Here is a 14,368-nt window from a genome sequence, read left to right on the forward strand (position 1 = left end):
GTCATCCTGCCAGACAGTGGACACCTGCTTTTACCCTGACACCCATGGCAGTATTACCTGACATACGGTAGTCAGATTTTTAATACTTGGATAAATGATCTTTGAAATGAAGAACAGGAGGGAACAGGGATAAGACATTCACTGAGTTCTCTGCCCCAGGACACCCTCAAATATGGAATCTTTTGAGACTGATGACCTCAAAATCTAAATCTCAACCTGAAAATATTTTTACTATCTTCTCTTTTCTTCATGTGGCAAACATCTCTCCTCTTCTTGATCACACTAGATAATCTCATTCTGCTATGCCCACACACCTGCTTAGAGAACATGATATTTTCAGACTTGTACTTTTAAACCAAAAAGCAAGTAGTTATTTTAACCAATGTCTTTTAAAAGTTATCATAAAGCAAATAGATTGCCCAAGAGGAATATTTATGGTATTTGTAGACTCCCAGAGGCCTCAAAATTGTAAACTAGTTAAAAATCCAGTATCTTTCCCCCATCACATAATGTGGAGATGTCAATATTATTGCGTTTACTTATTTAATGTCTGAATTTCTATAAAACATAAAGTGTTTTAGTGCTGTTTTGAAAATTGGTAACTGGTCAAGGAGAGGAAAGGACACATTAGTTTTGTTTTCCAAAATGAACAGCTTTATTACTAGTGTTGACCGTAAAACCATCAAAGAAATGATCATTTTATTTGGATTATACATTTTATAAAAGTAGTCCATGAAATTCTAACAGTGTGGTCACCTAAACTAGATCTGCATAATGTCACCAGTTGACATTCCAACATAGATGGGAAAAAAATAATCTCACAAGGCCCCACCCCCAGGTGAAGGACTACAAGCAAATGTCAACCACTAGGAGAGGGAAACGCAGTCTTCTTGGGGGTGAGCTGCCTGATATGGTGTTCAATCCCAGTGGTCAGCCTTAAACACCAAGGGGGCGCAGCATACCTACGTTAAGGAGAGGTGCTGAGGTTGGGAGATAGTAGGAGGATGGGGGGATGGTTGAAGGCAGAGAATATGGACTGGAAATAATATAAACACAGCATCCTTGTATGAAATTCTCAAAAAAATAATTAAAGAACAGTATAATCTTTTTTTTTTTTAAAGATTTATTTATTTATTATATGTAAGTACACTGTAGCTGTCCTCAGACATTCCAGAAGAGGGCGCCAGATCTCGTTGCGGATGGTTGTGAGCCACCATGTGGTTGCTGGGATCTGAACTCTGGACCTTTGGAAGAGCAGTCGGGTGCTCCCACCCACTGAGCCATCTCACCAGCCCCAGTATAATCTTTTAAAGACTGCATCTCCATTACTACTATGGACATATAAGGTTGCATCTTTTAGTTTATTTTCAAGCATTTCTGTTAACTTGTTAGCTCTCTAAAATGAGCGTTCTTTGCATAATTAACCATGGCTATTGGGGTTTTGTGCTCTTCTTTGTTTTTACTAGGTAGGAAAATGTTGCAACGATGTATATAATGTTAAGCATCTAACATGTTATCTGGATGTATCAAAACTGTGTATGTCCCTTTGGGGTTTGTCCAAGTTTAGGACATAGAAGACCACACACCAGGGACACACAAAACAAGGCAAGGCATAAATAAAGTACACATTGTCCTATTCTAAGAAAATATTTCCCAGGCTTAGGCTGTAGTCCTACCGATGGAAAAATAATGGATTGAAAAAAAAATGTTTATGTGAGACAAGACAGCCATCAAACTCCCCTGTGATCAGTGTGCTTTTGAAAGCGTATGATCTGATGTTAAACCAGAAAAGCTTCCATTGAACAGTCTGCCATCATGCCATGCATTGCTCCACTTGAAATTTGTAAACAGACTGACACCAAAAAAAAAAAAAAAAAAAAAAAAAAAATCTTCGACGGCAGAAATATAACCAAGATCTGCAGTACCCATTGTAATTGGGGCAATAGAAACTGGCTTCCACATTGTGACATGAGCAGACTGGCAGTTCCTTTGTGCGGAACGATTTCACCATCTCAAATCATCTCTTTGACACGCACATTTAACAGGAGATTAGTCAGTTCCTGCTTGCTATACAGAAATACACCTTATTTAGGCTGGCTTATGTGGAAAGGGCTGTGAAATTCCAATTAAGTACCCCTTTTTTCACATCTGACAGAAGCCGAGTGCCAGTGCATCTGAGTCTGTGACAGCGAGAGTGTTGAACGGCCATAGGAACTCAACGTTGGAAATAGCCCAACACCCTCAAAATAGATGTGACACTTTTAATATTTGTAAACAACATACTTTTTGTTAAGTCATGAGTACAAGACAAACAGAAGGCTGAGGAGAGCAAGCATTGGGTCCTTAGCAACTGCTCTCGAAAAGGCAGGAAAGGGGCAATTTCAGATTCCGTCACTGAAGTCCGAATGTGGCTATTTCACCATTTATCACGGTACACTCCCTGACCAGTAGCTGTAGTGATAGCATTTGTGAAGTCCTTGTCATTAGCTGGCCCTGGAATGGCCATGAATTTAGAAGATTCTCTCTCCATTCATTGACACCACACTTCAAAGCAACAGACATCTGAAATGTGACTGAATTCTTTCAAAAAACATTAAACACAAGCAAGATAAACCATCTTGATTTTCACATTATGACTGATTATTAGCTAGGAGAGTAGGGATGTCCCAGTTATTAGATAAGAGGTGGGTTCTAGAAAGGAAATTATGGCCAGGATTGCCAGAAGAGAAAAGCAAATAGCTTTAGGTTGTCCAGCAGCAATGTTGTGGCCTACCAATAGGACATATCTAATTCCATAGCACACTGACAAGTCTAATATCCTGTGTGTATGGGGAACTTGTGTTATAAACAAAATAAGTCAAACATGTTGGAGTTAAACTGGAATCTATCTGCTCCCGAATAACCAAAGTTAGACATTTGCACACAAAACTCATGAGCCTTCAGCTCTCTTTAACCGCATATTATACTCACTCGAAGAAACAAATTCACAACAGTGCCAACACTTAGAACATCAGTTAAGTGCTGATAGCTGATTTAATGATGAAGCAGCCTTTAAAACAAGCACAATAAGTTTTAATTAATGTGTATTAAATACCTTGGCTTCATCCGTAAGTGTCCCACAGTCAAAGGCAGCTATAAGCCCTCTGCTGAAGAATAACTTTCAAACTTTTATTGTCCTAAGTTTCATTTTAATTTTTTTGTTATTTTTACTGATGGAGTAACATCAGTAAATGGAGTAATAACACTGTGAATCTTTGCAGTGTGAAAGCAGGGCCTTTAAGATGCGGTGCCAGTTCTTTCTCGGGTAAAGAATACAAAGCTCACCAATGAGATCTTGGTAAGGCGTAAATCCCAGGAACACATCCCGATCTGTGGATTGCACAGTACGTTTGAGAGGAAGAGGGGGGAAAACTCACTTACTAAGCCAAATGTAAAATCAAACGAACAAAAACTTGTAGAAAAAGCATAGTGGAAAATTAATAATTTCTAACATTTTTATGATATCCTTTAAGGGCCAGGTTTTCAGGCATTGGAAATAAAAAGAAATCTAACTGCAACTTCAAAATAGCACACAGTGCAAGAGACTGTTCAGATTAGGGTGAACCCCAAAACAAAGCTTTAAAGGGCAGCAAACCTCTATCTAGCGCAGTCAGACCTAAGAACTCCCCGTTGTTTAATGAGGCTACGTGTTCTCACACAGTCAGTTTTTGAAGCAACCCATTTGTGTGATCCAGTTGCACACTCCACCTTCATTCCACAGGGAAACACGTTAGAGTCCACCCCTTCACCTTCCTAGTCCCCAGGATGCGGCAGAAGGGAGCACTTGGGGCTTTGCTTCAAGTATTTGACAGACAGAAAATAAGAGATCTTCATGTATGCAAACAGCTCATGAGAAGATGATTCCAGCAAAATGCCATGCCCTTGATTCTGACCTTGAAATCCGTGGCAAATATGAACTGCATTCTACCAAGTGCCAAGGACTACAAAGACAAAGGGGAAACTTCCCATCCATCAAAGAATTTGCTTTTTCTCTGAATGCACATTAGAGTCATCCGGATATTACTACACAAAAATACTGATGCCTGGGCTCCACACCAACTAGGCTAAATCTGGCTTCCTATGCCTTCCCCTCTTATATCATCGGTTCAGAAACACCAGGGGATTATAGTGTTGAGCCAGGAAGGCATCACTGGAAAGAACACAAAACAAGACCGAGCACACAGTAGCACTCAATTGATGGTAGCCTTCCCCCTGTCGAGATCATGTGTGAGTGAAGGGAGATTCTGAGCCAACACAGGAAACCAAATGGTACAGCCTGGACTTCTAATGCAATATTTAAGCAAGCACGGAGATTGCATACCTGTAATCTCTGCATTCAGAAATGTACAAATGCGGGGGCTGGGGGAGGAGAGAAAACCAAAAACCTACGGTTAGGAAGACTATGGCTAATGGTGACTTTAGGCATGAAAACCATCCTTGGATGTCTGAAAATCCTTTAGAAAGCACTCAAAAAGGACAAAGAGGAGGGCACTCTAGCTAGGAAAGGCCACTTGTACAAAGGAATGGGGTGTGGGGCAGGCTAAGGACAGCAGTCCAGCTGATGGGACCAGGTCAAAGGAAGGAGAGTGTGAAGTGCAGCTATGAAAATCTCAGCGTAGCTACTGGGGCAAAGGCCTTCATCCCAAAGCAAGCATTTTCATCTATGTTCAGTCAAAGGAATAATTTGTGGTTTCAAGACTAGCTCTGTGATAGGGAGAAAAAAGTCTCTCTGGACAGGGTTGGCTCAGTGTTGAAAAGGGCCCCAAGTGCCTAGTCTAGTGACACTGTACTGTGGCAATAGGTGCCAATGAGCATATATTTAAATATCTGCACCAACATCTTGACCCAAGACCAACAAGTGGATTGCCTGGCTTCCCCTCAAGCTATTAGCACACTGGATCCTTATGGACTGGATCACAGGGGCCACAGATTCTGCTGTCTCACCAAGCATGGTCCATTACACAGCTCCAAGAAAATGAGCTGGATTTGAGGCCGTGTCTTACTCTTTATACTATAAAGTTGGTGTCACAGAGAATACTATAAAACAATGGCATCTGTAGCCCCCAGGACATCACTTCTGTGAAATCTCCCTGAATCCCAACTACTTAACACTCAATGATCAGTTCCTATACAGGTCTACCCTGAAGCTGGATCCAACAGCTGGTTTTAAATGGCTACAGTGATCTGATAGTCTCCCTGCTACTGAGAAGTGCAGTCTGTTTGTTCCTCTCTGGAACATAGAATGGTCTTGGTGACTTTCTCAATCAAGAGGTTGGCAGGGCCACGTTTTAGAACCTCCAAGGCAGGTCGTGTTTCGTTAGAGGCTCCAGAATGCCCAGACGTCCAAAGCCATGTGGGCTTGTTTTCTGAACTCTCCCATTTAAAGCCCGGAAACCATGCAATAAAAAGGTCAAGGCGTTGAAGAATCCAACTCTAGATGACAAGTTCCAGCTGAGCACCCAGTCACCAGCCAATATCAACCACAGGTCATGTGACAGCGCCGTGGACCTGCAGCCCACAGAACCTGGACATCTAGCCACAGCCTCAGGACATCCCAATTAAGAACCATTGAGCTGAGCTCGGTCAGTCCACCAAAGAAAGGACAATTAATAATAGATTGCTTTTTTTCCAATCTACAAAATGTCCATGTGGATTCTTAATGTTCTTTAGCTATGATTAAACAGAGGAAGTGCCTCTCGCCTCTTCTCCTGTCTCTTACCAAGGGGCTTAGAGACATGTGCTTGAAAGATCAGTGTTGCTGCTGACCTCTGTCCTCATTTTGAAATGAGGCATCTTGAGCCACTCTGGACGACATGATCAGCAACATGAACCACTTGAATCGAGACCTTAAAATCCTGGTCAGAGCCGGGCAGTGGTGGTGCACACCTTTAATCCCAGCACTCGGAAGGCAGAGGCAGGCGGATTTCTGAGTTCGAGGCCAGCCTGGTCTAAAGAGTGAGTTCCAGGACAGCCAGGGCTACACAGAGAAACCCAATCTCGAAAAACCAAAATAAAATAAAATAAAAAGTCATGATTAGAAGCTTAAGAGTCAGACTTTGATACAATACTTTAAAATATCCTCAACTACTTGCCATTTATGCTTTGGATGAAGGGTTGGCAAAATTTCATGGACTAGAAAGTAAACATCTAGGACTCTGTGTATCAGAAGGTATCTACAACCATTGGGTTTTGATCTACAGTGCAAAGCATCTGTAGAAAATATGGAAATATATAGTGTGGTCCTGTCCTTTTTTTTTAAGGCTCAGAGGGTATTTTGGACTTCAGGCTCAGTGTAACTATGGAGTTAATGGATGTGACTCAATTAAGTTTGGGATAGTCTACTAGAAATCTGCTGGCAGTCCCGGCTTTAAATATACCACTCATTCTACTTCCAATGGTCACTTAGAATTAAAAAAATTAAGGACACCAAGGATCCCTGCACATGTAACAGAAAACTGGAAATCCCACCCTCTCAGGACTATGTATAAAGAAGAAAGTTATTAAGTATTCAGCAATATACACAAAAAGGATCAAACTTCTTGGCCCCTTTTCTTCCTTCTTTTTTCTCCTTTCCTTTTCCTAGCCGCTAGTCGCTCTAAGACCAGAGGTCTAAAACCTCACAGCAGCTTTTTGATCTTTGACTTCAGAAAGAATTTTAGTGCCTAAAGTTTACTGTTCACATAACTCACAAAAAATACAACCCCGATATACTCACAACGAATAGCCGGTTGACAACAATGAATAATGCTATTAAAAAGGAAATGAGTTATGGTAACCTTGTATAAAGTGATGGATCGTTCAGCGTTGCCAAGTTAAGTACTGACTGGAGGCTAAAGAGAGAGAAGGATGGAGATTCCATTAGAAGTGGAAACATTACTGAAAGTAAAATAAAGTGCTTTGGAATAAAATATACAAGGGCCCAGTGAGCGTGTTATATATTAAGGCAAAAATCCAATTTCTTACGCGGATTGTATAAAACAGAAGAATGATCTAATGAAATCTTAAATGAGGACTATAACAAGCATTCTCAGATAAAAATCATCTTGTTTCCGTTTATACTTTGCCTTTTTACTCCTGGCAAATGCCAGGTGCATTCGAAGGAAAACTTATTCATGCTGACTTTAAAATGTCGAACACTTTGTTATATGTATCCAAGCCGGGGGTTGGGGCAGTGTGAGCCAGAGAAAACTTTAAGAGTGGCGAATCGTTCCTTTAAAAGAGGAGGAGGAGGAGGAGACGAAGAAGAGTTACCTGTGCACCCAGGCATGATTGAACACACCTGCAATCTCAGCACATAAGAGGCCAGGGTGGGAGGGGACCGAGGGGCACGAGTTCAAAGATATAAATCGGTAGAACATAGAAATACTTCCAAGCCAGAATGGGTTACGCTGTGAGATCCAGGTTTAAAAATCCAAATGACTAAGACGGAGTCTGATGTGATAGGCAATGCCCACATCACAAATCTGGTCGTTAAAGAGTGGACGGCAGAGTAAATGAACTACTACCCCTTGAAACAAGGGACATGTTTGCTTAAATAGCTTAAGAAAAATGTCCCTCAGGTACTCTTGCAACCAAAGAAGAGGAAAACATTTTAGTACACAATGACTAAGCAGAACTTATGCACGGACAGCGGTCCTTGGCCAACAAGTTGCCATCATTTCTACCTGGCTAAGTACTAGACTAAATAGAGATGTTTTCTGGTGAGAACAAGGACAGGAAGAAGGCAGCACACTGAAGAGAGAGGCAGAGGAATCTGACACAAACAGATAAAGAAGAGGAGATGATACCAGCAGAAAGATAAAATCACCCTGGATTAGCTCCTCAACTTGCCCATCACACACAGCATCCTTATCTGGTGCAGCCTTGATGCTCCCTCCCATTCTGTTTAAATTCCATGAGATGTATATGTAAGCCATTGTACCTCTTAACCCCTGAAGTCACGAAAGTAGGGGAATATGTGGAAGAACTAAGACTTACTTAGGTCGCTTATTCCAGCTCACTGTATTACAAAATAGCAATGGCTTCCATAGAAGTTTCCCTCATCAGCTTAAAGAAGCCTGTGCTTGCTGATGGGAGGCAAGTAGGTGCTGCAGTTGGAGGCAACTGTAACATGAACTCATTATTCCAAATCCAATACTATTTTATAGGGAGGGTGGCTTTCTCCATGAGCACTAAAGGGCCTGTTAATGCTATCTACGATAAGAACTGCTTCTTGAATCTAAAGAAGCTGGTTAACTTGGGGACTTACGCAGCTCAGAATTTTTCACGAGTTCTGCAAGTCATATCTGTGTAAACTACAAAGATGTGCTAAGCAGGTGACAAAAACATGCAGATATACTAAGAATACGGTTCTGTGACTCCCAGGCAAAGTTGGCAGAGGCAGTGGCAAAGAGCAGCAATTCGCTACCATCTCATTCTGAATCCCATGCTCTTGTTGCCCTGGCTCTGGTCAGCATCATTAACATTCCCGGTCCCAAGGTTTCAATTCGCCAAAAGCTAGAGAAGACGTTATCAGGAAGCTCGGCAAGCTGTGGGCAGAATCCGATGTTAAAGGCTTCGGAACCATTTCTCACCAAGTGCCTAAAACACCTATAGAGTCACAGTCTTGGTGTATCTCAGGGAAGGGAGAATAAAACTTCATTCATAATGCAATAGGTAAGACGGAGTTAAGAATGGTGAATGAGATGGTCAGGAAACACGTGAGAACATGTCTGACAGGACAAAGCAACCCCAGATGAATGACAGGTTAAAAAAAAGTCCCCAATCTTGCTTTTCTGAGCTACACAATACATGTAAGTTAAGACAAGTTAGAGAATGTAAACTCACTTATCCGGGTTAAAAATTGCTTTCCAATCCTTTCCAATAGGCAAATGGATTTAATAACTAGTAAAGCACTTTTGTATTCACACCTTACTAAACATTTTAAACAAATGTCATCAAAATGCAGCTACTTGTTATATTTAGTTGGAAGAAAATCGATGGCACAATCACCCACAGGGGATCCCCATTGTTATTCTCAGAATGAAGGGAAATTCATATTTTTTTCTTTTGTAAATTTCAAGACTCTCCTTTAAATATAAAAGGCATGGAACATTCTAAGATACACAGTATTTTCCAGATAACAAGCTTTGGGGGTGTTATCTTTTCCTATTTAGAGTTTCATTTACAAAGCCTTCTGACTCCCACTAATAAACTAAAATGGGTTGGAGATAGCCTTCTTTCAGATAAAAAGTAGAAGTGACTCTCTTCATCACCTGCTGTCAGTAAGTGTCCCCCGGAGCCTTCAGAGAGCTGTTGACAGTTTTAAATGCAGAAACTGTTTGACAGCTGCTTAGAGCAACTCTTCTCCCCAAAGTATTCAAACTGGTTGATTCTCAGGGACTAAGCAGGGAAGCTCTGCTTTCACCCCTGTCCTGGGGGGCTGGAGACCCCTTTCTCAGCTACAGTCCCTTTCCCTGGTTTATTCCTTTGGTTGAATTCCATGATGTCTGAATAGATATCCCTCTTACTTTCCCACAGGGCATGCAAGACTAAGTAGAGGTAGCAGACTGAAGACTGGGGTGGCTTTTTGTTTGGGTTTTTTTTAGGGGGGAGTGCTTTATCTTTTGGGAGTCCATACATATTTAAAGTGGCACTTAGGCCAGGAACAAAGTTAGCGAGTGAAATAAGTTTATTACAGAAAGCAATTGCCAGGCCAACAAGCTACCTCCTGGCCTGCAATGAAGATTAAAGAAGCTAGCCATTGTGCAAATGATTGCTAACTGAGAGCACTGCAGAAAAAGTCGCTGCTCATTCACTGACTGTGCCAACCACCCAAAACAGAGGTGGACACACCACAGACCTCAAGCTTTGCCGCCAAGTGAATGAGATTTATGGTTTCAGTAACAGGACATAACTAAGTTAATGAAGTAAGGACACAGACAGTGGATAGGACTGTCGACTTTGGACAGTGTGGTTTATAGAAAGCAACTGTGGTAATCTACCCCCAGTTCATTGAGAGCAGTCAACAAATTTAGGTCTGCAAAACAGCAGGATGCTCGCCTGCCACCCAAGAGACACTTTTCTATCCCCACCGCAGACCAAAACCAACCTAATCAAACAAAAGAACACAGCTAGTGATTGCTCACTCTTTATTTCCAAAACAGATACATTGTTGTCTTTGGAAGAGGGGAAGAGCTCTTCTAAGAAACCTACAGAACATCAGTTACAAGCTGGGGCTGCACCGCAGTTTGCTTGCACAGCGTGTGCAAGACTTTGAGGTCAGCCTCCAACTGAGGCAGTGAGACCAGCCACACCCCCTCACCTGATCTCCTGCTGATCCATCCTTAAAGCTACTGTCAATTTACAACTTAAAACTAATAGGTGAAAGGGTTCCTGTATTTACTGAAACAGGACAGCACCATTTAAAAGGGAAGCCATGTTCCAAAAACTGTATTCTCTTCTAGATTACAAACATAAATGAGTGTAAATCCCGTATTAGGCAGCATATTTGTAGTCACGGATTTACAGGGCTATTTTCCCACTGACTTTAGATACTTTTTGTAGCTTCAAAAAGTGGGCCATTTCTTCACAAAAAGTGCATTTTGAAACAAAAGGTGTGCTTGTTCAAATTAAAATTAACCTAGGAGAAAATGGAACAAGTGAATCTGTTCCATCCAACGGGGATTGAATAAAACATTTGGTAAAACATCCATGGAAACTATTGTGGAGTATTTCAAATTATACCCTCGTAATTACTTAAAAAGCACTTTTTTTTTTTTTTTTTGCGTTAGGACACTTGAGTAAGCATACCAGAATTAATATGCTCTTGTGAATGAATGTTGAAAAACCTTTCTCCATTAATTACAATATTTAGAATGGAATAAATGTGTGTATGAAACAATCTTGTGAGTAACTGAATCTATCCATGTTAATCTACACTTAGTATGACCACTGAAAAGTCAACAGCGGTTCCTATTAAGTAATTTTACAAGCCTGAAAGTCAGTCACCAGCAACTTAAGAGTTTTTTAAAAACAACTTCTATGATCACAACAACTCCAAACCAACAAATCATGCAAACCACCAAATTGCCTTGGACTGTTATTTGGGTGACGTTATTTATATATTCGTGGTCACATGACCCTATCTCACACATTTCTAACTTCTCATAGTATTTCAAAAAGAGCAGCGTTCACATTTCTCAGGCGTACAAACATGGCCAAGGCGCGCAGAGCTTGCCTTCACTGGAGTCTGCTCTTCTCCCAGGGTGCAAAATGGCTTTCCCAGCGATTTAGTTTCTACACTCTGTGAATGAGACCGGTGTTAATAATTTCATTTGTTCCATTCTGTTAGTGGCCATTTCAAGTGAAAGGCCAGGACAGGTTCTAAACATGCTAAGTTCTATAAAGCCATTAGCAATAAATTTGATCTGGCAGTTTGCTGGGACAATGGAAACTGCTGAAAGGCGTGTTAGTCATTCCAGACAAACCCACCGGGATTAAAAGAATGAGTTAAGATCGTCTAAGGACGCAGTAAGGGGGGGGGGGGGACCAGTTGGATCTCTGTTTCCCAATTGCTTGGAGACTTTGTTAATGGCTGGTTTCACCTTTACCTTTATTTAACTCAGTTGCCCAAAGCCTTCCTCCCAATTCTACTAGTTAGGTTTTCTTCAGTGAGCATAGAAATAAACCCGAAGTGCCCTATTTATATGTGAACTTCCTAATTTAGTTATCAATTCAACATTTGTCAGCTATCTCAGCCTGATGCAAGCGTAGGCCTTGATTACTTTACACCCCAGTGTACACCAAACTGTGAAAGGAAGGAAAGTCCAAAGTTTGCGCAACTCTTTTTCAAATCATTAGACCCCTATCAAACCAGCGGCGAGGTCTCCGCCAGCAAAGCCCGCAGCACCACCCTGCCAGCAACTTTCCCGCAGAAGAGAGGATGCTAACTTTGGGAACAGGAGCCAGTCAGCTAGAAACCTCAAATGCCCCACCCCACCCCCCACCCCTCACCCCGAGCTTACCCGCTGTGATCAAACTGCCCAGGTAGCCCAGTCAACCTGTTGAGGGAGGATGCTAGGAAGGAGTGCGGGATGGGATGGGGTGGAGAAGTAAGGAATCAGAACTAGTGTCCACAAACGGCATCTGCACCCCAGTTCAGCCCTCTGCAGTGGGCCACCCAGGTCAGCACTCGTGCTGTGAAGGGCTCACAGGTGGGGACTGTGCTGGCCACAGGGCTCTCTCTGGACTGTGGACCACCTGAAACCAAGGCTTCCCTGGGCTGAGGCTTTCCCAAACTGAGGATCCCCTAGACTGAAGTTCGCCTGGGCTGAGCCTCCTCTAGATCAGATCGAGGCTCCGCAGGGCTGAGGCTTCCCTGGACAGAAGTTCCCCTGGTTCAGGGCTCCCCTGAACTGAGGCTCCCCTTGGTCCAGGTTCTCCAGAACTGAGGCTCTCCTGGGCCGAGGTTCCCCTTGACCAAAGCTCACCTGGGGCTGAGGGCTGGAAGGCACTGTCCCGCTCCCCCGGAGCCCGGCCAGGGGGCATCTGGAAGGCCCAGCGCACACCAAAGGGTCCGGCCGGGCACAGCTTGAGCGGCACTGGGCTGGCAGGCAGTGGCCGCAGCTGCGGACACTCAGGACCCGGCGCTGGGCGTGGGGGCGGGGGTGCGTGCGTGGGCCCGGCCCCTGCGCGCAGCAAGTTCTCGATCAGGAAACTCTTGCCCAGACTGCCAAAGCCGGGCGCAGGGAGGCCGAAGAGTGCTGAGGACGCCACCACATCCCAGTAGGCTCCGGCCTGGGCGGCCACAGCGCTGGGCAGCATGGTGCGCGCCCGCTGCCCGGGGAGCCGTAGGGAGCGAGTACGCAGGGACAGGGACAGGGCGCGGACAGGATGGGGCTGCGGGGTGAGTCCTTGGCCCTCAGCGGCTCCTCTGGCAGTGTCCGGGAACGGTCTGCAGATCCGGACAGGGTTTTCAGGACTGGGATGGAAGGTGTGTCCGGCCCATCCATTCATGTCATCCTGCCCACAAAGTGACAGATGCGGCCAACAATGAAGGCAATGAGAGTCCCGGCTCCGGCGAGGGGAGGGGACTCTTGCTGAGGAGGTGGGCGTGGAGGGGACGGGAAAGGGGCGCTGCCACACTGCCTGCCAAGCCTTGACCCTGCTGCTGGAGTCCTGGGCCCTCTGGTATTGGTTATCATGAGCTCCAGGGGACGTGTACTTGGTCGCTGAAGCGTGGTTGTCATCAGGGAGACTCGAAAACGTTGATATTAGTGCCAGTGATAACTCATTTTGCAGGTTTTATGGGCGCCTCTGTTTTAAGAAGAAAGGAAATGTGTTTTTCTTGGCTTTTTGGCAAAAATCCGTTTTCAGTGATTCATCTCAGGTTTTATAAGATCTGTTTTAAGGATTCTGGAGGAAGGTGGCCACACCTGCAGTCTAGAAGAGATGATGTAATCGGTTTTGATCTAAAGAAGCAGCACTTGGGGCTGAAGAGGTAGGTGCCTCAGTGGTTAGCTATGCTTGCTGCTCTTAATAGAGTACCTGAGTTCGCTTACAAGCACCCAGCTCACAACCCACTGAAACACCAGCTCCACCGTATTAGATGTCTTCTTCTGGCATCCACAGGCACCTACAAGTGTGCATGCCTACAAAGGGACGTCTTTTCTTTCTTTCTTTCTTTCTTTCTTTCTTTCTTTCTTTCTTTTTCTTTTTTTTTTCCTTTTTTTTTTTTATCTTATTCCCTAACTAATGCCAGTGGGAGACTGGGCAAACAAAAAGCATATTGGAGGGGTGGGATAAGGAGGAAGGGAGGGAGAAGGCGAGGGGGAGGGAGAGGGAGGCAGGCCTTTAACTACAAGGCTTTAAAAACTTCCCATTTTGGAAACTATCGATAGAGTGTTAAAACTGTGATTCCAATTAACACTTACTCTCCTTCCCTAATTTAGACAGATTTATTTAGGATAAGACTTCATTAGAGTTTCTGCAAAGTTGGAGTCAAATGTATAGCTCTACTCCTTGCCCCTAAAAATAAGTTGGGCTTGGTTTCCATTTACTTAAATGTCTATTTTGAGTTGCCAGGTTAGAAAGCTAAATTTCCTTCTAAGATTTCATCTTTTGGGGATCATCAAGATGGTTCAGTTGATAGAAGCAGTTGCCACCAAGCCGAGTAACCTAAGTTTGATCTCTAGAATCCACGTGGTTGGAGAGAACTGGCTTCCAAACATTCTCCTCTGGCTTCCTCGAACACACCACCCATCTCACCCCCACCCACCACCCACCACACACACATACCACACATACACACACACACCACACACACACACACACATACCACACACACACA

At 43.5% G+C, this 14,368-nt stretch overlaps 1 protein-coding gene across 1 annotated transcript in view; it reads right to left on the minus strand.

Annotated features, from left to right (window-relative positions):
- Positions 1 to 13,086, minus strand: part of Dbx2 (developing brain homeobox 2) — a 30,987-nt gene extending 17,901 nt beyond the window's left edge. Inside the window, 2 exon segments of the mRNA XM_021184315.2 lie at positions 12,510 to 12,914; positions 12,917 to 13,086. Coding sequence (XP_021039974.1) covers positions 12,510 to 12,914; positions 12,917 to 13,031 — 520 coding nt within the window. The 5' untranslated portion in view covers positions 13,032 to 13,086.
- Between the last annotated feature and the right edge of the window lie 1,282 nt (positions 13,087 to 14,368).

The sequence above is a fragment of the Mus caroli genome, chromosome 15 (assembly GCF_900094665.2).
Source record: "Mus caroli chromosome 15, CAROLI_EIJ_v1.1, whole genome shotgun sequence".
NCBI lineage: Eukaryota > Metazoa > Chordata > Mammalia > Rodentia > Muridae > Mus > Mus caroli.